Consider the following 26,027-nt stretch of genomic DNA (forward strand, 5'->3'; position numbering starts at 1 on the left):
TTACATATATTTAGCAATTTTAAGTTAGTGGTTGGACTTGATTTTAAAGGTTTTTTACAGCCTTAATGATTTTATGATTCTGTTCTTGTTCCGTAACACTGAATTATGATGGGATTATTTAGTGTTCATGACGTGCGTTTGAGTTCAGGAGGGGATTCCAGAACTTATTTCTGAGGTCTCAGTGTTGGTAGGCTCTGGATAGATGATACAGGACAGATACCTGCCACAAGTGGGTGTTCTCTCAGTTGAGGATACTTTAGATTTCTAAAACACTGCCAATCATGATTATTTGACCCAGGAATGTTCTGAGATCACCTTGTGGAACTATTGTTCAAAAATTCTAATGATATACAAGAGGCCTCACCTAAACCATATAGAAACTATAATATCATGTCTGGATTATAAACAGATGTCTATTTTTGAAGTGTGGTCTGTGCTGAGCAGCAGTAGGTTTAGTAAAGATTTCATCACAAGGCCTTGCTAAATATACAGCTCCTGGTTTCCAAAATACTTATTTTTTTCAGAATACAGTGGCATAGTACTGTTCTAGAGAGATCAATTTTGTCTCTTCTCTGTGTGATTTCCTTGGTACTGCTTACCTGTGAACGTGTATCTTGGTGGGAAAGCCTTTCTGGTTAAGTTTTTGTGGAGAAGGAGGGTGAGGTCATATTAAACACACAGAGTTTTATGTTATCACTTGTTAATTTGGTTTGAAAAATCTAGTGGGCAGGATAGGAAAGGAGGAAATATGAACTCCCAGCACAGAACTATTGTAGAAATTTGTTTCTGTGGACACTAGAGTGAGAAATAGCTTTGTAATACTAGATACCAAAGAGGCTTTTACATGGCAGTGAATTTTTTGAGGAATTCTGACAACTTAATGTTCAGACTAATAAACTGTGGCTGTCAGGTGATAAGTGATACAGAGAAAATTCCTGTGCAACTTCAAAGGGGGAAGTTCAATTTGGTGTTAATAAATTGGTGGTTCTCTAAAATTTCAGTGCTTAGCTGCCTTTCAGAGGTTAAGTTCTGGTTCAAATAAAATTGCATTTAAAGTATGTTACTTTATCTAGCATACAGCTGCCACAAGCAGCCACTTCACAGAAGAGGAATTTAACTTAAGTGACTATTGTCATCTTTGGTAAAACCCTCAGGATTTGCCAATTGCTCCAAAATACTTACATATTTCAATGAAGTTATGTTTTTCAAACAAGGTTTGAAAAAAGAAGTTGGGAAAAAATCATGTTTATTACCTAATTTCAGGGAATTTATGTTGTTTATAGTTGAGTTATAGATACATAAAGATAAATCAATATAGCAGCAAGCTTTTGAGATATAGAGTAGCATTTCATTAATATTAATTCTACTTCTGTTAATTATTCCTAAATTCTAACACAGTCTTGGCAGAATGTATGTTTGAAGTATGCTGAGTTTTGAAAATTTTAGAGATTTAGTTGTGGTTGAGTTTAGTGAGGGAATGTAAAATTTTTTATTGCGGTAATCTGCTGTATCTCCCTTTGGGATATCTCCCTTCTGAGCTTTAAGCTTGCTTTAACATGGCAATTAGGGTGAAACACATTTAATTCCCTGCAAGTAAACTGTAAGTAATTATTAAACACTTTATAATGGTTTAATGCAAATATTATGCAGTGTCTTGTGGGTGACAGATATTTGGAGGACAAATGAACCAGAGATAAGAATACACTGATTTGAGAGCAGGAGTGAGTCCAGGCGTGTAGAAAAAATTCAGTGATATCTGTGAGAACAACTGATGAATTGTGAAGAGCAAGTAGCAGGATGTAATACCATCAAACTATGGGGAAAGGTTTGTATGATAGAAAGCTTGCCTGTTTCTCCCAGCTGACTGAGTTGAATTCATTATAGCCTGCTTGCTGAGTGACTGTTCATTTGGGAAACGTTAGCAACTCCATGGATGGGTGGATGAATAAATTTGTATAACAAAGTTCTGAGAGCTGGAGACTTTTAGGGTAGCGTACAGATCTCTGAGGAAAAATCTGGGTAATATAATATCTGGAAGTTCCCAGACCCTGCTAGCTCCTGTTGGGAATGTGGTGGGAGGTAGTGTATGTTTTGTGCTAGTGAAATTTGATTCAGATTTTTTTTTTTAATGCTGCATGCACGATGACCAACCATTATTCCACTTATATGCTGGTATGCCTGTTAGAAAAAGTGCTCCACATTCTGGATCAGTCTGAATACTGAAACACGTTCTTCCTGCTTCATTTTACTTACATATTTCAGAGAGCTGGTGTTTATTTTTATTGAGGGTTTTGCTAAAGACAGAGCTAGTCACATAAGTTAAAATGGCAGCCTGTGGCAGCTGAGGCCACGCAGTGAGGATTCTTGTGCATGGAATAATTAACTTTGTTGTCACGTTTGGGCACTTCTCATAGCCACACAGTTCTCAGACAAATTCTGTGAAATATATACATTTGGAAGTCAGTTTGAAAGAAGATGATGACTAGAATGTTTTATGTTGCTGAATTCATGGCAGCACTGCATAGGGAGCTTTGGCAAACCAACCTTCTGTGTATCATTCCTGCTCTTTTGATCTGTTTGGTCAGAAATGGATTTGATAGATCATGAGCTTCCATGGGTAGCAAGGCAGTGTACCAGCTGTCTTCAGGAACAGTGAAAGACTTGGTCTTAAAAATTTGTTTAATATTACAAGATTTAATCTTCTGTTAAAAATGCATGATGTTTGCTAAATCAAGATATATGCAGCATCTTAAATTTTTTTTATGTCCTTGCAATCTTTTAGTTTTTAGACTTCTGAAACTACGTGAAAACTACTTTTCCTTCTGTGAAAACATTTACCTTGTTTCAGTTGTTTGTAACATGCAAACTGGACATGAGATATTGCTTTGCAGTGGTTACTAATCTGCTGATGAATGATTCTTGTAGAGATTGGAAGGGATTTGTGTAGGCTGCAAAGGAATATAATGAGTTTCAAAAATGTAAGCAATTTAAAATACTGCTTGGATGTGAATTAAAATGTTCAGAAGCCACACACAGTTGCTTTTTAGCCATCCACAATGCCATCTTTGTGGTTTTATGCCAAAGTATGTTTGTCCACCCTAAAAGTGTACTAAATCAGGTTTTTGAGAGACAGCTGTCATCCTGAGTATCCTACTATGCGAGTAGGCTCTGCCATGCTGGAAGTTAGTGTCTCAGGAACTTTATAAGGGTGTAGATATATATCCTCTGATCTCACAGATAACAGCAGTAGTCATCTCTGCCTCTTTCTTCTGTCTTTAGTACAGTTTAGGGCTTTGTTTTGTGTGGTTTTCACAGGTTCATATAATGGCTTCTACCTTTTGGGTCAGAATAACCCTTTTTAGCAGAGACCAGCTGCTTTGCATTTTAAGCTTGCCTGCTGTTCTTTGGGAGCAAGAAGCAGGAGGACTGATTGGGCCAAATGATGAATAATCATATATTTACCAACTCAGTTCTGTGATTTGCTACTTTAAGCTGTTTTTGAGAGAATCTTAAGGCTCTGACTTTGAGGGATATGGTGTTACTGGTTAAGTTTATTCCTGGGTGATTACAGTCCACATTGCAAAAATTCCTTTTGGACTTTGTCTAAATACTGTGATGATTGGTGTATGTTATAGGTATACCATGCTCCATTTTGGAGAATTTTGTCTTGCAGAGGAAGAACAAGGACAGCTGGAACTGAGTGAAAGAATAGGTAATGTTCAAGAGCAGGGTTTACATCTGTTTTTATTGGGTGATACTCCAACTCAGGAGTCTTTACATCATAGAACCAAAGAATACCCAAGTATTTTACAATACTCTAAAAAATTGTTCCTCAGGCACTGGTAAAACAGCATTATATGATGAGAAAGTTCTTAGTTTTGGATAAGCTTGAAATCTCCCTTTTGTGGCTTATAGTATTGGTACTTCAAAAGACTGAATAGCTGTCTCTTTGCTGTGTCTGCAATGTCATGGGCATCCACTGAAAAAGTCAACAAATGGATCAGCTTGTTATTTGTCAAGGTATTTCTGTATGATCTGAGTGTCTGCCTCTGCCTTCTGTGTGTTTGTGAGGTCAGTTCATTGTCCACAGGCAACAGTGAGTGTAACCTGCTATTACTGTTTTGGGATCAGGATGGCTCTATAACTGCAAAGAAGAGAGGGTTCATCTCAGCTGTGTGCCGTTTTGTGTGCCACTCTGTGAAAAAGGTCACTTGGTTTGTTCAGCCTGGAGAAGGCTGAGGGAAGACCTTGAGTGGTCTGTAGCTTCCTCATGAGGGAAGCAGAGAGGCAGGCACTGATCTCTTCCCTGTGGTGACCCGTGAGAGGACTCGAGGGAATGAACTGAAGCTGAGTTAGGGGAGGTTTAGGTTGGATATCAGGAAACAGTTCTTCACCCAGAGGGTGGTTGGGCACTGGGGCAGCTCCTCAGAAAAGTGGTCACAGCACCAAGCCTGACAGAGTTCAAGAAATGTTTAGACAATGATCCTGGATATATGGTATGATTACTGGGGCTGTTCTGTGCAGTGCTAGGAGTTGGATATGATGACCCTTGTGGGTCCCTTTCAACTTAGCACAATCTATGATATATTATTAAAAAAAAAAAAAAAAAAAAAAGATTGCTTCTTAACCACTAAGTAACATCTCCTGTAGTCTTTTTTTTTCCCTTATTCCTCTTTGCATTCATGAATTGGTTCTTTGGAGAAAAAAGTACCCATATGCGTTAACATCTTCTGTGTTACTGCTTTCAGCACATCATAGTGAAAAAATAGTATTTTATCAGCCCACTTGGCAATAATGACCATTAACCTGATTGTTAACTGATGGGTCTCAGATGGAATGCTGAATGCATGCTTGTTCCAAAATGGCAGAATCTGCCTCTCCTTTTTACTGTAATAAAGCTGCTTTTCTGTTTGCAGCACTGTGTTGCTGGGAGACTGCAGCTAATTTTTATGGTGCATGTCAGTAGTAGTGATTCAAATTATACATTTCATTGAGTAGCTCTTCTTTTTGTTTGTAAACTGCCTTCTGTAAGGGGAGAGAAATTTTGTTCTGGGCAGAACAGTATCCAGACCAGAAAATATAACTGAATCTGAAACAAAAGCTCAGACTGTTCTGTTGCTGACATCATTGTACTTCCAAAGTCACTTCAGGGGTTATGTAGGACCTCGCTAAATTTACACCAGTCTGATGGTCAAGTCTAACACAGGTATTCAGGAGAATTCCAGGTGAGACAAACACATCTCCTCAAACTGCTGTTTTTCTTTTTCAGACTCCATGGTGCAAAACTTCAGCATGTGGCGTGACTTTAAAGCAAAACCACAAAATAGACTGAGAGATTATGAATTGGAAAACTGTGTCGTTTTGGTTCACAACACAGATAACGGTGGCAATTTTGGGGCTCTGTAGAAAATGCAGTCCTTTTAAAAGTGATTGTTGCACAGCTTGCATGTGGATCAAGACATGCATGCAATTATATTGGCAAAAGTGGGTGTAATTTGGCATGCACCTAAATGGAAAAAATACATGTAAGGTAGAATCTGACACTAACAAGTAAAAAAAATCTTTTGCTTGCTGAATCTGTACTCCTTTTCTGGCTAAAGGAGATGGTAGTCCATTTTGTGCTGTTCACTGTCTGCTTAGGTTTGTAGCAGTGTCTTGTTTTTAATCTTGCTTGAGATGCCTCTCTAAAATGGGGGGTGTGTGTGTCTGAAGCCTGCTTGCTTAAACACGCGAGTCATGTCAGCTGCAATGCGGCAGTGCTTGGTGCTAATGAGGTGAGCAGCCAGAGCACCCGTCTGCTTATGTTTGCTCATCTCTGTGCAATTATGGCTGTGGGGATTGGAAAAGGGGATTTGTATTGGATGTGGCTCTGTTCTGGCCTTTCCAGAGTGTGGTTCTGTGTTCTCCTGAGGACTGGGCGGCACATTTCAACTTCCATTTTGGGAGTTAGGTGGTTGCTTCATTGTCTTTATTGCACGCTCTAAAATACTTCCTGGTTGGGAGAAGAAAAGGAAAAAAAGGAAAGTACCAAGAGGGGAAATCCCCCCTTCTTCTCTCCCTGCTCTCTCCCAATTTCCCCCCAGTTAATTCTAATGCACCTTGAAATGAAATATATAGCCTGGCAATTTGTGCCTTCATGTAGAGTAGATACAAGTCTGTATTTGTAATGTAGCGTCTTTGTAATACAGTAATCAGGTAGTAAAATTTGGTTAGATCTCACTAGTTACAGGTGGCCTTTGGTAGGCACAAGATGCAGATGCACTGTGATTTCTCAGCTCGCTTTTTTTTTTTTAACCCTTAAAGTGCTGACAGCAGTGTGAGCTGAGTATTTTTTGCTGAAGTCATAAAGTTTTGCTTTGAACATAAGGCAAATAAAGTGAATATCAAACCTTTTTTGTCTTTTCCTGTCCTCAGATTCCGGACTGTCTCCATTGAGCTTGATGCCTTCCTGTCCAATCCTGTTGTATTTCTATTCCTGCAGCTTGTCTTTCAGTATTTCTTTTCCAGAGAGTTAGCCTGTGAAACTAGGCTAATAATTTTAGATATAGGTTATGATTAAGTAATATATTGGTGGCAAAGCTGGCTTTCCTTCTATTTCCTGCCTTTGTCACAGGATGCTTCCCTGTTAGCTGATAAAGTTATTTCTGAGTACTTAATTTAATATAAATTAGATTGTTGAAATGACCTGTTAAAAATACTGCTGGTTTTTTGTGTTTTTTTAAGGCTCGTATCTAGTCTGTGTTACTTTGGCAGTATGTTGTGTAACGTGGTACCACAAACAGAGGGATCAATACAGCTGGGACTGGGAAAGGTACGAACTGCATCCTGTAGGCAAGAACCAGTGTTGGGAGGCAGGAACCTCCTGAGCTGTTGATACAGTGTACAGTGTAGTGTGCAGCTTACACTCATAGAAAAGATGGAGTGTCAACCTATAAACAATTGTCCTTCATCCTGGGAAGGAGCCCAAGATTGTGTGCCCTAATAAGTCTGTTTTTCGCTTGGTCCTAGTTTTAAGTGAGTTAAGAGAGACATAAATGGAACAGCACAGCTGACAAGGTGCATGCTAGGGAGAGTTGTGCTGTTTTAATGCTCACTGTTGAAGTCTGGTATCTCTGTGACCACAGACAGTGCAGTATTTCTGTGCCTCTTTACCTTCTCCTGAAGACTTTAGTCTTAAGACTGGGATGTTTTTCTCTCTTCCTTCTTTAGGTCTCCGGGTGAAAGGGGAGCTCATTACTGCTTACCCACAAGTGGTGGTTGTGCGTGTGCCAACACCTTGGGTCCAGAGTGACAGCGACATCACAGTCCTTCGCCATCTAGAGAAGATGGGCTGTCGATTGATGAATCGTCCTCAAGCCATCCTCAACTGTGTCAACAAGTTCTGGACATTTCAAGAACTTGCTGGCCATGGTGTGCCTCTTCCAGACACTTTTTCATATGGTAAGGCTGTTGGATCAAAAGGGTGGCATAGTTCCCTAGACAACTTACACTTTTGCAGTGCAAAAGACGTAAGTTTTGGAAATCCATAGAAATTTAAGTAGCACGAGGCCAGTTCCACAGCTAAATGTTGAGTAGCCAAAAAGAAAGTTAAAGTCGTGATACCCAGATTCTGGTTTTGTCTTTGTTGATTAGCTTTTGATACTTTGAAAAGAGCTTGAACTGTACCTCAGACTTCCAAGCAACTGACTTTGGCTGTTAGTGCTATAATACTTTCTGTTCTTTTCCAGTTGCCCAAAACAACAGACAAGAGCTTGGGATGCTAAATGTCATAAGTACTACAGAAAAAACTAGACTTTGATATAACCTGAAATTAGATTACACGCCTATATGAATAAAAGTGTCTGCAAATACATAAGTTTTTGTGAAAGGACAAGAGTAGCAAAGAGTATGAGGCCTTGTGTTCACCTTTTAACAATAGTGTGGGCGTTGTCTCCCACCAAAACAGTTGATTATTGTTTATTGTGCCTGCCTCTGGAATCTCTGGTATCTCTGGTTCCTGACAGAGTGCTAGATTAAAGGAACCATTTGTCTGAGCTACCCTGATGCTATTTCTGCTTTTAATTGCAATCTATTAAAGAGCTGCAGATACCTCTCAACCTTCTGTTCCTTCTGGGAATAGCAGTGCTTTGCTCCCCTTTGTGTGATTGCATCAATAGGCTTTTGTAACTGGAACTTGACAAAATGAGAAAAAAATTGACAAAACCATGGCTTTCCATCAATTATTATGAATTACTATTTCCATCAATTTCTATGAGAACACATTTGAGAAGAAACATACTCTTTCTTTATATATATTTATATTCTTTATAGTTGCCCTAACTTGTAGAGAAAGGAATGAGTTTTTAATTTTTGGGGGGAAGGGGAGACCATGATGCCGTGATGGTTAAGAATTGCAGAACATACTTGTTTGATCATAACTCCCTCCTACTTCTGTTGGTGCATACCTCTGGAATCTGACAGAAGCATGATTTTCTTTTCTTTTTTTCTCTTTTTGATTTTTTAAACCACAAGTATCAAGTTATCAGTGAGAACTGTCTTTGCCAAAGCAGGGTGTGCTGAATGACGTGTTACTCCGTGACATGCATTAAACTCTGTGACAGGGTTGTGATGGCTGCTTCTGGCTTTGTGACTTTGTGTCTTGGCTTGACGTCTGCACTTTACTGCATGATGTGTTGGAGGTGGTTTGTCCCTTGCCTGCTGACTTTTCTGTATTCCTTGTGCTGTGGTCAGCCTTCTTTGAATGGAACTCAAGTAACCTTGAAGTATCAACCATAACTCTCTAAGTTACTCTCTGAGTTACTCTCTAAGGTCCTTACAGATGCAATGAGATTAAAAGGTTGAAGTGCTACTTCAGGATATAGGGAGAATGAGATACAGGAGACCTCAGCCTTCAGAAGGGGGGAGGTGGACTGACAAGATCTGGTTTGTTGCTGTTCTGTGGATTATGTCGTGTCGTTGTGTTCTCTGTTGCTTTCCTGGTTTTCGGATGGACCTGTTACTAGTGTTATGTCTCTGCTATTTTCCTGTTAGACATTTGAAAAGATGGGAGTTCATAAAGCAAAAGGGATAAACTGGAACATGATGGTAGAATTGGGGCATTGGGATTTGGAAGACTAGATTGAGCCTTTTGGGATTGTGATCATGAGGCCTTTGTCGTGTCACAAACACCTTCAAAATCTGATCATGCTCCATGACCAAGGTCTTTCTAACTGATAATTTCTTCTGCATTATCTAAGCTGTGAGGGTGGGAGGAATGTATGGCAATTACATCCCAAATTTGGCCACAGAAGACTGGTGGCACATAATGTTGTTGGTTTTCTTTTTGCCAGGTGGTCATGAGAATTTTTCCAAAATGATTGATGAGGCGGAAGTGCTGGAGTTCCCTATGGTGGTGAAGAACACGCGGGGTCATCGAGGTGGGTGTGAGGTCAGGGGTGAGCGCAAGGAGTATTCTGAGCAGCACTCCAAGATTTTGTCTCATCAAGGAGTGGTAGTTAAGAAGATCTGCTAGGTGTTGGACTTCTTTCCAGTACAACTAAATTCTACCACCCTGGAATGCTGAATGTTGAACAGACTGCAGCACTGGGAAACAGTTTTAGTAGAACCCCAGTCTTGCAAAGGCAGGAGGGAAAGCGTTCAAAATTATGGTGCATTGATAACTGCTATGAGGAAAGCTTCAAACTGGAATCCTGAGAGGTCTGGCCTTTGTGCAGTCAAAATAAGCCTACATGGATTTTAGGAGTGTTTTTAAATAGGCCTAAGAAATGAAATCTTAGTTCATTCAGTGACTTTTTTCTTACTCAACTTTGTCTATAATTAAGATTATGATTTAAATAAAATCTTAGGTATTGTTTGTAAAACTGGATCTCTGTTATTCAGAAAAACACCTCCGACAGTATCGGTGGTATTACTGCAGTTTCAGAATAAATTGCTCTGTTATTAGTCTTTTGTTTTAAGTGTAAAGTTTAAGTGTAACAAACATCAACTTAATTTAGTGTTAGATAGTAGTTAATAAAGGAAACCATATTTAAATCTATTTCAGAGGTTATTTGTGCAGGAAGTTGCTCTGTTCTTAATATACTTTAAAACAAATTTAATAAAAAATTAACAAACTTTTAGGTCTATAAAGAGATTAAAAATGAAGTTAAACTACAAGACCAGGAGCTACTTCAAAGAAAATCATAACTAGAAGACACCACTTCTTTCTTTCTGTCCATCAGTTTGTTCTCACTCTCTGCTCCTCTGATGCTTCTCTTCTCCTGGCATGAGTGCTTCTCTAGCCATGTAATAAATAGATTCAGGAACTGATGTTCCTGAATGGATCTAGATGGGTCATTTTTACTCAGATTAATTCCTTACATGACTTAGCACTTACTTACACAAATGCTTGTGTTGAGGTAATGGAAGAGAGCAAAACGCTGGGGCTGAGGAAGATCAGACCTGCTGCTGTTGGCAGCCATATCTGTTACTGTGTTTTTAAAGTGTGGCTGGAGCTCTAAAGCCAAGGTGGAGTTTGATGTTGCAGCAAGTGAATTTGACAGCTGTGACATCTGAGGCAGTGGATTTGACTTAATACTGCCTCTTGTGAAGATCTACTAAATAATTTTAGAGTTTCAGCTATTGATTTTCTTCTCCCTTTTTTAGCCAGGATTCCTATAAATCTGTTTACAAGTTTTGCTTTAGAGCAAGCACTTCAAATTCCAGGCACTTCCATGCAAATTTATGCATAGTACATATCTTTTCACATTAAGAGATTTGGAGAAACTTTTTCAGATTATTTGAAAAGTAGACATTTGCAAATTATATTTAAAATAAATAGGCAAACATGGTCATAGGTACTGGCTGATGAATAAAAGTTATACTCTTCTAGGCCAATTTTCTGTGCAATTTGCTGCTGTAGCAAATGGGCCAATCCTGGTTTTGCCAGGATGTCATGATGCTGCATAATTCGCAAGAACTAAGTGCTTCCTTTCCAAGGCATCATTCTTCCTATTCCATTTCAGGAATACAGTAGGATTATTAATTGCTTGTAGAAGAGATAAAGTTTGGAGTGGGAGAAAGGATATGGAGATTTTTTCTTGTGAATTTTAAGCTTACATTCTCATGTCTCTGTAATGAGAGGTTCCGTGTTCCTCAAGCAGTGTTCTGTGTTATGGAGACCTTAAATCCTATCTAAACAGAGGCTGCTCTAGCTGGGCATAAGAGCACTTGGTGGAATTCTTTACACATTATTTATCCTAGTTCTGCTACTGCTGCATTTCTGTTCTTGTACTTAAGAAGGGCAGTTTATCAATTTATGTTTGTAATCTGTTAACATCATAACAGAATTGAATGACAGTTCTGCTACAAGAGAAAAAGTGCAGCCTTATTGCAAAACATAAATCTAATATGATATAGAGCCCTTAAGAAAGGGGAAAAGAAGCTGGGAAATGTAGATAAAGACGGAAAAGGATGCAGTCTTGTGAGACTGGAAATTGGATAGAAAGTAGAAGAGTCTGTTTCAGGGATGACTTTAACCAGTATGAATACAACTGGAAAAGTCAACGTTGCTGCCAACAAAGAAGTCTTTGGTGCACTCTAAAAATGAAAGGGAATGAAATTACTTAGGTTACAAAATACAAATCCTAGAGATGTTTATTTGCAGAAAGGCTAGTGATTTGTCAAGAGGGATTTTTTTCAGTTGTAGGATAATCCATTCATTTTATGACTTGTGGAATCTTCCACTAAATTATCTTGGATATTGTGGAGTGGAACGTTTTCCTCTGAATGTAGTTATTCCACTGCAGATCTCGTTCTGGAGTTGTGAGCCCTTTTAAGTCTTGGGAAGAGCAGCTTTCAGGAACTTCCTAACAGAGAAGTGTGTGGTTCTGCAGTAGCACACTAGAGACTTCAGAGTTCTTAGATGCCCAGTGTTTAACAGTTTCATGTTGTTGGTTCCTGTGTGTCAAAGCTGTAGGCTGTGAGTCCTGTCGTCTTGGATTAACAAAATTGCTATTAATTACATGTCTGCTGCTCTTTAAGTATTTCTTCCTTTTTTTTTCTCTCACTAAGGACTTGTACCAAAAGAAGTTGAAACTGCAAGATCACTTTCTTTATCTAAAGCTTTTTTCTTTTTCCTTGCTTCTTTCTTTTTCTTTTTTTAACTGATGTCTCCTCAGCTCTGTCAGTACTTGAACACTTAAAAGCACTGAATCAATGGAACACTGTTGTCCTTGGAAGAATTTGTAAATGGATATAAGCTACAGATGGGGCCTCTGAGAATGGGCAGTGTGCTGGTCAGAGGTTTTACTTTCATGTGCTGAATCATTGATGCAGCTCAGATGGGTAGCTGCTTTCAACATCCCGATGTTCTTTCCTCCATACAGGTAAAGCCGTGTTCCTGGCACGAGACAAGCACCATTTGGCAGACCTAAGCCATTTGATTCGTCACGATGCCCCTTACTTATTTCAAAAATATGTTAAGGAGTCCCACGGCAAGGATGTGCGCGTCATCGTGGTGGGAGGCCGTGTGGTGGGCACCATGCTCCGCTGCTCGACAGATGGGAGGATGCAGAGTAACTGCTCACTTGGTAGGAAAAGCATTGCTCATAGTTTTGATCAGAACATTTCAACCCAGTTGAAACATCACAGAGCTGACTGAAATCAGCTGCAGGTGTTATTTTGTGTTCATTTGTGCTTACTGCTGGGGGTTTAAAGGGGAAACACGAGAGTAAGGATTAAGTAAGAAGCCTGTTGAGCAAACACAGGAGAGATGATCATTGGTCAAAGTGTTTGATAGATGGGATGATACAAGCAGGGGAAAGTTCTAGAGCACAGCTGGAGCAGCTGATGTGGTAATGGAAGTTTGATGCTAATGCCATGTTACCATTTGTTTCATCCTGTTGAGAGGAACAGAAAATGAAGGAAGACAGAAAGCAACACTTAGGGAGGACTCAGTCATTTTGCAAAAAAGTAGAAGAAAATGTTAACCGTGGAAACTGTTGAAGGCAATAAGCAATTGGATTGCATTGTGCATCTTCTATGCTGCTTTAAGTCTGTCAGTTTCTTCCCTGCTACCTCTTCCTCCAAAGACCATATCTGGGAGAAAGAGGAGGTTACTGGATTGATTGTAGCATACTCAGAACTGAAATTCTGCATAACTTTGGGTGTTGGACATGAGGATAAAAGGAGGAAAAACGCTTGAGGGTGCCTGGCTGAAACTGTACCAAACCTGAGCAGCAATGGGATAAAATGTGTTCATGTGTAGTGCAGTTTTGGTTAGTCAAAATGCCTAAGAGATTTTAGTTACTACTTAATGCAAAGGAAATATAGCCTGAAAGATTTTTCTGCTAAATGGGCTTTTTTTGTTTCTTATTGTTTGGGTTATTTTTAAATTTAAGTATTGCGATAGATGATGATTGAGCCACTTAGTACTTAGGTGATGGAATGTGAACCTGACCAGCTGAGGTTCAGACACAAATGTTCTCTAATTCTTGCTTTAGAGACAGTAACCTGTGATAGCAAGTTGAGAGGAATGTGAGCAGATGATAATGTCTTAATCCCCATTCCCCTCAATTATATTAGGAGTTAGAGTTGTAGTCTTACCAAGAGCTCTAAGTTTAATTTTGCTAGAATATTTCTTGTGATCACTTACAAACATGTAAGGAAAGCCTCCACCTTAGAAGGAACAAGGGTTGTTTGTTAGTTCATTTTTTAATATCCTGGGATCACAAAAATGTGTTTTTTTTCTTGACTAAAAAGTCATTGCTTAACTGTTTTTAAACAAGTCATAATCTTGACCTGCCAAAGGCAGGTCAGAATCTTTGGAAATCCTGGTATGGCATCAAGTTCATTAGTAGTCACTGTGGAAAGGAGGTCACTTTGTAAGTCATCAGCAGTGTGCTTGCAGGCTCACTTTGAAGCTTCCCAGGCGAAAGGCACCGCCCGGTTGAGAAGGATGTGGGTCACCTGTGACCTGAGCAGAGACAACAAGTTCTTTTCACTTTTTGCAGGTGGTGTAGGAATGATGTGCTCGCTGAGCGAACAAGGCAAGCAGTTGGCAGTCCAGGTGTCAAACATCCTGGGGATGGATGTGTGCGGCATTGACCTGCTGATGAAGGACGACGGCTCATTCTACGTCTGCGAGGCCAATGCAAATGTAGGTTTCATTGCCTTTGACAAGGCTTGTAATTTAGACGTAGCTGGTATCATAGCGGACTATGCCGCTTCCCTGCTGGCCCCCGGCCGCTTGACGCGGCGCATGTCCCTGCTCTCCGTGGTGTCCACGGCCAGCGAGACTAGCGAGCCAGAGCTGGGCCCTCCAGCTGGGGCCGCTGTCGACAACATGAGTGCTAGCTCCAGCTCTGTCGACAGCGACCCTGAGACCACGGAGAGGGAGTTGCTCACCAAGCTCCCGGGGGCTCTCTTCAACATGAACCAGCTATTAGCCAATGAGATCAAGCTCCTTGTGGAGTGATGCCACATGTAAATAGGTGACCAACAGAACTCTCTCTTGTAAATTTTTCTTTTAAAACCAACTTGCAATGCTGTTTATCAGAGACGCTTAGAGGAATGAGGAAACGGGGGGTGGGTGTGTCAGTCAAGAGAGCAAAAGTAAAAGGCACACGTGCTGTGATTGCTGTCCCTACTCATTTATGGAACATTAAATTGTCTTCATTCTTCATCAGTTTTACAGTGGAGATGCTCAGTTTGTAACCAAGCGGCAGTTTTATTTGGATGCTGCTTTGGTCCCCAGATATATTGCAGTTCATGTGTCTTCACAGGCAAGCATTGAAGCGTGATTCACAGTTGAAGGTTTTCAGAAAGTTGTCTGGCAGCTCTCTAGAAACTTCTGTGAATTACTGCACCAGTTAAGTCTCTTCTACCTCTGTAAGACTTGATCCTGTGAATTGCTGAGTGCCTCAAATTCTTTATGTGAGCTGAAGGTGTTAAATACCAAGTATTTCAAAATTCCTGGACACCTACTGTTCCAGCTCTTGTAGGTGGGAGCTGTAAGTTCAGGATCCTTTTAAAGTCGTCACTTTCTGACCTTGCAGGATACTGCCTTTCAAATGATGAGGCTGAGAGAAGTGTCAGTTGACTTAATGTGAACTTTCTGTAAAAATCTGTAAATTGTACCATCTTGGTATTAAATGGCAGCTTTGTGTCTAAATTTCTTTATAAAGCTTTTAAAGGAGGATTCTTCTGTTTTTCTCATTTCAAATCCTGATTTTAGAAGGTATATAGGGGAATTGGTCATATTCTATTTGTGGGCAGGAGTGGCACGTTTTTAAGTAATTTTTGCATGGTTGGAGGAGATAAACAGCACTGTAATGTTTGGTATACAAAATGATGTTTAATCTAATGTGAAAAAGAATTACACTAGTTTAAAGCAAACGTGCATCGACTTGTATTTGTTAGTGTTTTAGTCTTTCTGAGAGAGATCTGCAATGTTAATGTTCCTTTTTCTTTAATACATGCTAGTCCAACACTCCCCTTCTCTATGCCTGCATCTTTACCAGTGGCCAAAGTGAAAACACCGCAGACTGTTTGTTAAGAAAACACTGAGTTATAGCCTGTACATTGGTGGGGGGATTGTTTGTTTGTTTTTATTTTTTGCTTTTTTTTTGGAGGGAGGAATGTGGTAAGGTGTGGAGGAGGGAGGAGCTGGTTAAAAGTGATTAGTCATCCAGAGGAGCTTTAGAATAAAGCTGCAGTTTATACAATACTTACCAGGCTTACTTTTTCCCCACTGAGCATAAAAAATTGATGTTGGCATAAATCCAAAGAGTATAACTGGGGAGAAATATTCAGTTCTTAGCTTTGGAAAATGTGGCAGATTTGAAAAAGGAAAAAAAAAGAAAAAAAAAAAGAAAAAAAAGAGCTCAGCCAGAGTTAAGAAAAAAAAAAAAAGAAAAAATAAGAGCCTAGGTCCACAAACAAGGGGTTGATCCTGGACCCTTACATCTGTGTGGTGTGAGTGCACACACTCGTGTGTGTTTGTGTGTGCACAATTGTTTTGCTTTATTTTTTTGAGGGTGTTGGCTGTTTAGCTCCTAATTTTTTTCCAGACTTCCTGATTTTCCTTAATCCTTCTGGCTGTGCATTTTCTCATTAGCCTTGAGCTGGTTTGGAAAACAGATAGCCAAAACAGATACTGAGTCCATTTTTCAGTCCCTGTCTTCCTCCTCCTTTTCTTCCTCCTTCTCCCTTTTCATTCCCCTCTTATTCTTGGGGTTCATAAAGCCCTGGAACTATATATATATAAATATATATATAAAGATAAGCCTCTTTTTTTAAAACAAAAAGTAAAACGTTTACAATTGAAAAATCATCTTGTGAAAATAGGTTTGTTTGGAGGGGGGTTGTGTGTGTGCAATGCTGCTGTTTTCTGGATACTTTAATGGAGCATGTCCCATGTACCCTCTGAGGTTCTGCACTGCCCACCTCTGTGGCCCTTCCTCACCTCTCTGCTGCTCTGCTGTTTTACCTTCACTTGGACCTTAAACACAACTCACGGACACTATGCAGAGAGTCTTCAAGAGGCAATAAACAGAACAGTATTAACCTACTTTATGGAGGTTTGATCATGCTTCTTTGTACAGTTTGGTTTTTTTTAATTTTAAAAGGAATGTAATAAAATGGCTTTTTTTTTTTTGTAGAATTAAATATTATTATGAAATCAAGTGAAAGGTTGACTGTTGGTGTTAAGCAGGAGGGTGGACCAGCTGGTCCAGCAAAAAATGGATCTTCAGCAGTAAAGGTATTTTCAAATCCTTTATACTGAGCCTTCAAGTGCGCAGGTTATACTGAAGAATATAAAGGTCTTCAACTTCCTTGAAGAGTTACAGAATGACAGAACATGAAAGTAACCTAATTCTCTAGTCACTGAGGGGTAAACTCTCTCTTCCAAGAGCTCTACTTCCCTTGCTTGTTTATTCAAGTGGAATTTGGGGTGGAGGGTGACTCTTTTTTTTTCTTTTTGTTTTTTCTTTTTTTGTCTCTTCCTTTTTACTGGTAGGTGCCTGCACTCCATGAAAGGCTGATAGCATCAATCCTTCCTTTTCTAGCTGTGACATACATTGAGCACATGTGGAATAACAGCAGGGAGTAAACATGTGCTAGTTGGTATACTGGAGCCTTGTGTTTCTATCACAGGAAACATCTTTTAAAGGAAAGAGCTGTTAACTGAATATTCTGGCTTGTTTTTTTGAGTCCCCATAGTATCTTGTAGCTTACAGGAACCTTACATTTCTAGAACCCTTTCAGAATGTCTAGGTTACACCTCACAGTTAAAAAATTCATGAAATTAGCATAGGATTTTTTTGAAAAGACAGGTGGGTTGAGAGATTTGCAGTTTGACTCCGTTCTGATAAGTTTCTCCTCTGGTTGGTGCTTCCATTACTAGTTTGGAGATAAGTCTATACATAGTGATCACAGAGGGAGACAGGATTTGAAACATCATGTACATGTGTTTGCACACTGGGTGTTGATGCTGCGTGAAAACCTTGCTTGAGGGTTCATTTATACAAATGGGCACACTTGTCTCATGTATTTACTCCCTACTTACCTCCTGAAATAGTGAAATGCAGAGAATGGCCTGGGGATGCAAGGGGGGTGTCTTGTTTTTACTTAAAGGGAAAAACACCAATGAAACTAGCCCGTGGTAAGCAGGCAGTGTTTCCCATTGAAGGTAACTCCACAGATGTCAGCTTTATACACTTTATTTTCTTCAGTTCTGTGTGCTGAAAATCACATGCTAAACTTCCATACAGTTGCACTAACACTACCTCCATATGTGGGTTTGGAAGCATGTGCTGAAAAAATGGTCAACACAGTGGTGGATTACAGTAGTGCCAATACAGCTGATGGTGATACAACTATTTTTGTATATTTTAATGTTTGAAAGAGCCAGTTAGAAACTCTTGTTTGCAAGAATAGGTTTCTTACACTACATCTGATGAAATTTTGTTCTTTGTAACACTGGAGATTTTCTTCTGTTGAACTTGCTGTGTTTGTAATTGATGTCTTGCTGTCAATGTATGGATTGTATCTTAATCCTTGTATTTAATGCTTTAATGTGTTTTATAAAATGTTTTCTTGTAATGTAACAACACCTTATCTGTAAAACAATGTCAATGCTTGATGTTTACATTGACTTACATTTTTTGTTCTGAGCCGATGATCGATCTCAAAGCAATTTCTCCCACTTCATGTGCTATCCTTGCCGTGTGATATTTACTCAGGAAATACCTCTGGAACATCTGGGTATGTCAGACGCAAAGGAGATACTTCTTCAGATGTTATACCGGACTGCCAAATCCAACAAATGAAACCAGTGACGCTTGCTAAATTACCTCATTGCAAAAATCTGTCAGTTAAATACATAAGGGACCATAAGGGCTTAGAGAGACTTTGAAAACAGATCGTACAGTACCTTTCTCATGGCTCACTCTTTTTGAGAAGGTTTATGGGCTTTATGGCTGGTGTGAGACACACGACCCACTCCTGTTCTCTCTATGGAATAGTAGGTGCTCGGACAGGTAACTTCTGTTGCTACTGTCTTTTTTAATTTTTAATTTTTTCACTGTTCTAGGAATTGTTTTAAACTGAACACTGCAGGATTTATAACCAGGTGTTTGCTGCCTTTTCCTTTGTTTTATTTCTTTAAATCTTTCTTAACCTTTTGAGGGTGACTTTTGGAGCATTCTGATGGTGGATCTGCTGTTGGAAGTCTCCAAGCCTCTCATGTTCTAATTTGAGTTGAAAAGCTTTTGTTTTGTTTATTTGTTTAAAACAATGACACATGTTTACTGTGAGGATTTTGGGTGGGATTTGTTGTTGCGCTAAGGGTGACTTATTCTCCCTTTTTTTACAGAAATGTGTTCTAACAGTTCACACTTTGTTACTGTTCTTTGCAAAACTTTTCAGGAGCCAAAAAAGTCAAACAATCCAGAGAAAACCCCTTCTCCCCTTTCTGATGACAAGAATGAGAACTTATGAAAAATCCTTGCGAATGTTCCTTCCTAAACTTTTCCCCCCAGTAATGCAAGCGGGTAAAATGGTAAATGCAGCAGTTTGGTGACATCCAAAACCGACCTGTTGTCAGGTAAATTGACACTTTTCTGCTCTTACTCTAACCTTCTTAAGTTTGCTAACTAGTCTGCCTTCCTTTCTTCCCATCAGTTCATTTTGGTGATACTTGAATGATTTCTTTAACCGGATTTAGAGAAAACCCTGCTTTTCTTCCTTATTTCCCCTCCTTATACTTGTTCACTTTTAAGAAAACTGTCATTTTGCTTTGCTTTACTCAGGTGAGACAAAAGTGAGTCCCCTATGCAGCTGTATGATGGATAGTTTTGTAAAACAATAATTCCACTTCCTCTTTATCAGTTCTAGATATTTTGTCTTCTAGTGTACTATTTTAGCTTGGATTTTTAAAAGATATGTTGCTTTCCATTTGCTAAGTGATCATAAAATATAACTGCAGAAGTAAGTAGTTGATAGGAATGAAAAACTAGTACTAAGAATGTTAATTCTATTAAAATTCAATAGAGCACATCCCCTAAAGAGGACAGATGGATGAATATGTGTGCTGCAGTAAAGGACTGTTGAGCTGATGATTTCTGTTTGTGGAGGATGGGGTGGCACATTTTATCTTGCCCTTACTGCTATATCAAAGCACTTGTACATGTTATCCTTCTCTGGTAACTCTCCCTTAATCTCAAACAATGTAAAAGTACTGGGTACCTAATATTTTTTTACTTAATTTAAAGGGGAGAATCTTGTATTTTACTCAGAGGTAAAACATCAGACAATTGGAATAGCATTTCAAGTTGAAGAATATTAGCCTACAAACAGGCTCCCAAGTTTCCTGATGCAGTATTATATTTCCTATGACATCTGTAAAGAATTAGCACTTGTTTCAGATCATTTTTCTATGTACATTAATTACTCCTCTATACCATCATAAAACAGTCTATTTTTCATAGTCTTAGTTTATATTTTCCTGAAAGAAAGCAAACTTACCAGCGATATAAAAAATTGCAGCTTCAAATAAAGGTGAGAGGGTATAATTTTAGAGCCAAATTTTGCTCTCAATTACACTGAGATAAACCTGGAATCACTCTGTGAAAGTCAGTGGAGTGATATCTGATTTCACTGGTATAATTGAGTGTATAATTTGTGTCTTTTAATTTTACTTGCAAGGTAATTTTGCAGACCTGTTATACTTATGTTTCCAATGCTTTTTCCTTTCAGACACACCCACTTCTTGCGTCTCAGCATTGGGCAGGCCTATACCTTTATTTGTGTATATTTTTGTGCATCAGCTGCTATAGGACACGGGTGTAACACTTTCAGGCATGTGGTTGGGTGTCTTTTGGGGTTTGTAATAACGTCTGAAAATAAGAATTTGTTTTCCTCAGATTTATTAATTTATTCATGTTGGATCACAGTTTTGCATCTCTAACCTGATTTTAGATACATATTATGTGAAGATTTTCTTGAAAGAAATACAGTACTAGTTCTTTGCAGAGTCTGCAATTGATCTCTGGTGGGGAGAGTTAACCAAAATTTACTGTATTCTGCAATAGTTAAAGTTTCAGATTTTAATGTAGCTTGAAAGGTGGTTTTACAGATCATGCTCCTTCTCCTTTATGGAATGGCTTTCAAAGCCCTGTATTGATCTTGGTTATGCCCAGTGCTCTGCCTAGTGTATGGGGAGATGAAGAACTTGAATAGGCCATGACTTCTTAGACAGGGGATGATGATTATGTGCATGCTGAACAAGAACTTCTTCTATATGCCCTTCTGCTGCAACAGAATAATAAAACTGGTAGGTGGCAGCAGCAGCAGAAGACACTCATGACTGTGACCTGAGAAACCTCCAGTACTGGGAGAAATGGATTGCAAAGTACTAACTGGAGTAAGGGGAATGGAGAAGAGAGGCAAAGCCCCTGAACTGTCCCTTTGAATGGTGAGTCTGATTTACAGAATTCTGACCATCGAAAGACTGCCTGTAATGTAAGAGGCACATTGATCTGTCTGAGTTGGTGTTTGGTTACCTGATGTCATAATTGTCATCTTTGTTTCAACATTCTAGTTTCCCTTCTGCCTTTATAAGGCACAGTACTTGTCTTAAAAAATTAAATTTCACCAAAATTGCCACATATTTAGAGTGCTGGAAAATAAGACTGAAAGGAATTTTTCTAGCCAAGTCATTCTCTGCTCCACAGAAGACTGATCATATTTGTTACATTGGTGAAATACTTATTGTAATCTAGTTTAAAAAACAAGGAATAAATGAGGAAGATTCTGCAATCCTATGGAATTTTATTTTATGAAGGTAAAAAACTATCTTACTGTCAGCTAATGACCAACCTCATAGGCTGAGAGCACAATTGTGTTTTTTGCTACTTAAGAGCAACATATATGTATATATATAAATAAAATATATATGTATGCCTTAGATATATATATATGCCTTAGATATATATATATATATATATATATGCCTTAGAAATGTCATGATAATAAAGAACAGTGTTATTTATGGAGATTTCCTAAATCTCAAGGTAGCAAAAAAAGGTTTGAATCACCAATAGTTAAAATTCTTTTTGGAAGTAGAAAATACAAATTATAGAATGTTTGTGACTTAGTGGTTAGTTGCAACTGGTAGTTGCAGCCACCTCTTCACTTCTAAGTGGCTCTAAACCTTGTTTGATTGCACATTCCTAACAGAAAAAACATTTTACATATGCACCCCAATAAGTAGTTTTTACAAGTTACATATATGTATTACTACATACATTGTAAAACTTATATAAACCCAAGAAGCTAAAAAAGGATGAGATAAAGATTAAATGAAGACTATTTTTGAAAAATTAATTTAATTATATTTATTAATGGTGAAAAAACCATTTTCACCCTGCAGCCTTACAGATTGTCTTACTCAACTCCCTGGGGAACCTGGGCTCCTCTTAGGAGACCACTGATGTAGCCACCATAAATACTTACCATTGCAGATGTCATCAGAATGTTCCACTGTAACAAAACCTCCATGCTGAGTAATTCTCCTACTAGAGATTAAAAATTTGAGATTTGACTCTCAAGTAGGATGACTGCTTCATCTGAAAAAGAAAATAAGAGGAGAGAACAGCACTGGAAGCACTGACAAACTATCTTACATAGGAGAAGTTTGAGTCTGGATCAGCTCAAAATATGGATAAACATGTCCAGGTGGATTAGGAAAAAGGAATTGTGTCAGAATATATATTAAAATGCAAAATACAGCAGTAGCTTTTGTATTTCCATAAATGTTTCTGTTTAATTTACAGCTAAGTATTCCAAATTCTGTTTTCTCTTGTTACCTGGGGTAGTCACTAAAATCAGGAACAACATTCATATAGAGAAACTAAGATGGATCTGAATTTTGATATCCAGGCAACCAAATAGTCTCCAGTGCACATCAGGTACCACTTAGGGCCATGGACATCTGGTGTGCTTTTCCCATTAGCTTCTTAGTTATCATACAGCCTTTGAAACTATTCTGTGGACCACAGGCTGGAAATCCCAGAACTGAATTTTTACAGAGTAAAACAAGATTGCAAAATGAAAAATACTTTGGATAGAAAACTGATTAGAATCTTGTTAAATACAATAATGAGCAAAGTCTGCATGTGAGACAAAGGTCATAGAGAAAGGGTTTCAAATCCGGTCAGGCTGGAGATGTGCTGAAGAGGAATAATTCCTGATAGTACAGGCAAAGAAGTCAGAAGCCTATGTCAGTCTGTCATCAGAGACAGAAATGAGGCAGGAAAACAGCTTTTGCTGACCTTGAGCATTCCCAGCTATTGCTCTAAGGAGAAATCTTCCTAGACTTTCAGTATATAATGTATGCTAGGCATACTGGCCTTTGGGAACTGGATCTTGGGGAGAAGAGCTGAAAGTTCCATTAATGCACAAACTAACTACAGCACCTACCTATTTGAATGAGTGGTCAGGTGGATTAGAAGTGTTGCTGCACTGAATTTACCTGACAGTAACATTTGGGAAGAAAGGTGTTCCTCTGGCCCTGGACATGGGCTTGTTTGCCCCAATACACCTGTAACTGCTGCTTCTCAGCATAGTAGGAGGCACATAAATGTTTGTGAGCATTTTCTAATGGGCAGAGACCAAGGTGACTTAGTCAGTGGTCAGGAAAGAATGTTTTTTTGTTGTTGTTGTAAACAGGAAGGCATTAGAACACTTTCAGATCCTCTGTGGTTCTCCATGTGGCTGTCAGTACAGAAGAGTTTTGGTTTTGTTTTTTTTTTCTTTTAGATGTGGCATACCAAAGCATCTTGTTTTCTGCAGCTTTGATGTGGTAGAGATTTGAAGAAGACAGATTATTTTCCATTCTTGTCAGAGACTTCCACAGACAGGCAAAGGGGTGATATTTGTGAAAGGAGGGAATGGTTCCTCATGCTGACTGAATAGTAGGTGATGGATTAGGCTGATAAAAATGTTAACATTCACATTGCACCCATGCAGGGCTTTTTCAAGGTATTTCTGCATCCCTCCTTTGTTACCTTTAGAAACAGTACAAGTGTTACTAGAATATACAGAGTCTGCATAGTAATATGTCAGTGTATTAAGCTCTGCCAAGTCTGTGCATGAAGGGCTTATAAAAGATTTATGTGAATTTCTGTATGTCTGCTTTTTATTTGGAGGCAGTTTGCTGTATGCAACTATGTACAGTATTCTGTCTTAGGGTAATAGATATCTTTTGCTTATTTGGAAGGAGGGAAGTGTGTTTGGGCAGTTAAATATATAATACTGTTATCTATTTCTGTAGGAAAACAGAACAGCTAAGAAAAGGCATTTTTGTATTAGACAAATTACAATATAATTGAGGTTTTTAATACAGGAATGAAAAAAATATTTTATTAGAGATCATTAGAATTTTTTTTTTCAATGAAGTGTTTTAATAGCAAGAAACTAATTTCACAGAGTCACAGTATCAAGTTAGGTGGGAACAGACCTCCGAGACCATCAAGTCCCAGCCTCTGAGCAAACACCATCTTGCCAGGTAGATCATGGCACTAAGTGCCACATCCAGTCTTTTCTTAAACACCTTCAGGGATGGTGACTCCACTGCCTCCCTGGGCAGCCTGTTCTAATGCTTGACAACCCTTCTGTGAACAAATTCCTCCTCATGTGCATCATGAACCTCATTCACTGTTGTAATATATAAAATTAAATACTACATAAATTTATTTATCACGTTTGTAATTTTCCAGGCATATGTGCTAATTTTCAGCATTTATTAGGACAATCCCTCTTGTACAAATTAGCATTTGTTGTTGGAGTGGGAGGGAAGATCCATATTACATAAGCCAGTAACCCAATTGTTTCTACCTCTTTGCCCAGTCATGCATTTCATCTATGCAGATTTCCTGGAAGCAGTGACACTGATGAGCTTCCTTGATGCTTAGTTTATCTGTGTTGTAGAATGGTTATATTTTGGGGAGAGAGGAACTGAAGAGGTGAAAACTGTCCATGGTGTTACATGTACTGAATGGGAAGGTGCTCTGAAGCAGAGAAAGATGACTAAGCAGTAGCTGTATGCACAGTTATCCTTTTGGTTCTGTCATACCGATGTAGTGGGAGACCAGGAGTCCAGATGAATGTTTTAGTTATATCTTGATAGGAATGGGAATGTCACACTGACTGTGCAGCTGTATATATTTAATATCTGTAAATATTCCATTTACAAGAAGTGTGGTTTGTCCAAGAGGGTGTGTGCAGTTTCCCCTCCTTGCTGCTACTGTGCAAAGCACTGCCTGATAGTCTTTTTTCTCTGGATTCTTTCTGTTCAGTGGTATTGTGCTTTAAGCCTGAAATTTGGATTTTGTGAGTTTTAGGAGGAAACTTGGTGTGCTTGTGTATATATTTTCTTATGCATGGAACAAACACAAGGTGAAAGAAACAACACACATGGTTACCCTGTCCATGGACCTTTACAACATTGTATGGGAGGGGTACTGCAGTGTAATGTGATGTAGGATTGCTTGTCCGTGCCCAAATGGAAATAGTTGTTTACTGGATGGCAAATACTGAAGCTGTATCAGTGGGAGAGCTAGGCAGGAAAAGTCTGCAGTTTGACTTTGCTAAACTTTTACACAATTTTTCCTCCACGTGAAATATTTCCACAGGAATCTAATGCGTGTGAAAGATGCTGGATCACCAGGTGCAGAGATTGAGCTCTACCCACTGGAAAGGTAACAGGAACTAGATTTTGTCTTCAGAACACAACCTTCACTGCATCTCGCTCCTTGACCTGGAAGGGCCTTTTCCAAGGTCAGAAGAGGAGTTTGTACCCATGGCTTAGTCCTTGGTGTGTGTCTGTGATGCAACTATCAGGGAAGCCAGATAGGTGCTGGATACAGAGATTTCTTTTTCATGATGTCTGCATTTCTGATGTTCATATTTTGAAGCAAAGACTAACTTCTTCAATGATTTATTTCTTTAGGTTTTTCTACAGCTGCAGGAGGTCTTCTCTTGCTTCTCATTGGAACACTTAGCATTTTGATAATGCCTCCTTCGCAATGAAGGGAAGAAAGGATGGATCAGCAGGGATGTGCAACGAAGTGATGTCCACACATGGTGTTAACACTCATGATGCCTGTCCTACTAACTTGGAGAATTGAATAAAAGAGTTGAATTGTAATTCATGAGAGTGTGAGATTTATTTTGGTACCTTTTGCACCATCTCCCTTTTGAAGGGCTGGTTAACTTCAGAAATCCGTTGATATTGTATCAAAGCTGCGGCTAAGCCAGAAGAGTAAAACCCTGTTGGATATTCTTCACTTTATTAACCTTTTTTTCGTTCCAGGAATTTCATTCCTAAGAGTTCTAAATGCTTTATATTGACATGGATAGTCTTCCCAAATGCCTTAGAAACTTCAGCATCAGGCCTTTGGTTTTATCAGTCGTGTTACGAGTTCGCCGAAGTCGTGGAGGGTACAAGTCTCCTGAGTTTTAATAGTGAAGTGACCATACTGATC

The 26,027-nt window shown here is 38.9% G+C and overlaps 1 protein-coding gene across 2 annotated transcripts in view; it reads left to right on the plus strand.

Annotated features, from left to right (window-relative positions):
- Positions 1-25,690, plus strand: part of RIMKLB (ribosomal modification protein rimK like family member B) — a 50,629-nt gene extending 24,939 nt beyond the window's left edge. The window contains exons 4-10 of one of the 2 annotated variants that reach the window (XM_056496481.1): positions 7,210-7,440; positions 9,330-9,416; positions 12,366-12,569; positions 13,992-19,087; positions 20,803-20,956; positions 25,176-25,241; positions 25,493-25,690. In XM_056496481.1, coding sequence (XP_056352456.1) covers positions 7,210-7,440; positions 9,330-9,416; positions 12,366-12,569; positions 13,992-14,455 — 986 coding nt within the window. In that variant the 3' untranslated portion in view covers positions 14,456-19,087; positions 20,803-20,956; positions 25,176-25,241; positions 25,493-25,690. Of the gene's footprint in view, positions 1-7,209; positions 7,441-9,329; positions 9,417-12,365; positions 12,570-13,991; positions 20,957-25,175; positions 25,242-25,492 lie in introns of both variants that reach the window. The other variant, XM_056496474.1, reaches the window with a different exon arrangement.
- Positions 25,691-26,027: the final 337 nt, after the last annotated feature.

The sequence above is a fragment of the Oenanthe melanoleuca genome, chromosome 1 (genome assembly GCF_029582105.1).
Source record: "Oenanthe melanoleuca isolate GR-GAL-2019-014 chromosome 1, OMel1.0, whole genome shotgun sequence".
Lineage (NCBI taxonomy): Eukaryota > Metazoa > Chordata > Aves > Passeriformes > Muscicapidae > Oenanthe > Oenanthe melanoleuca.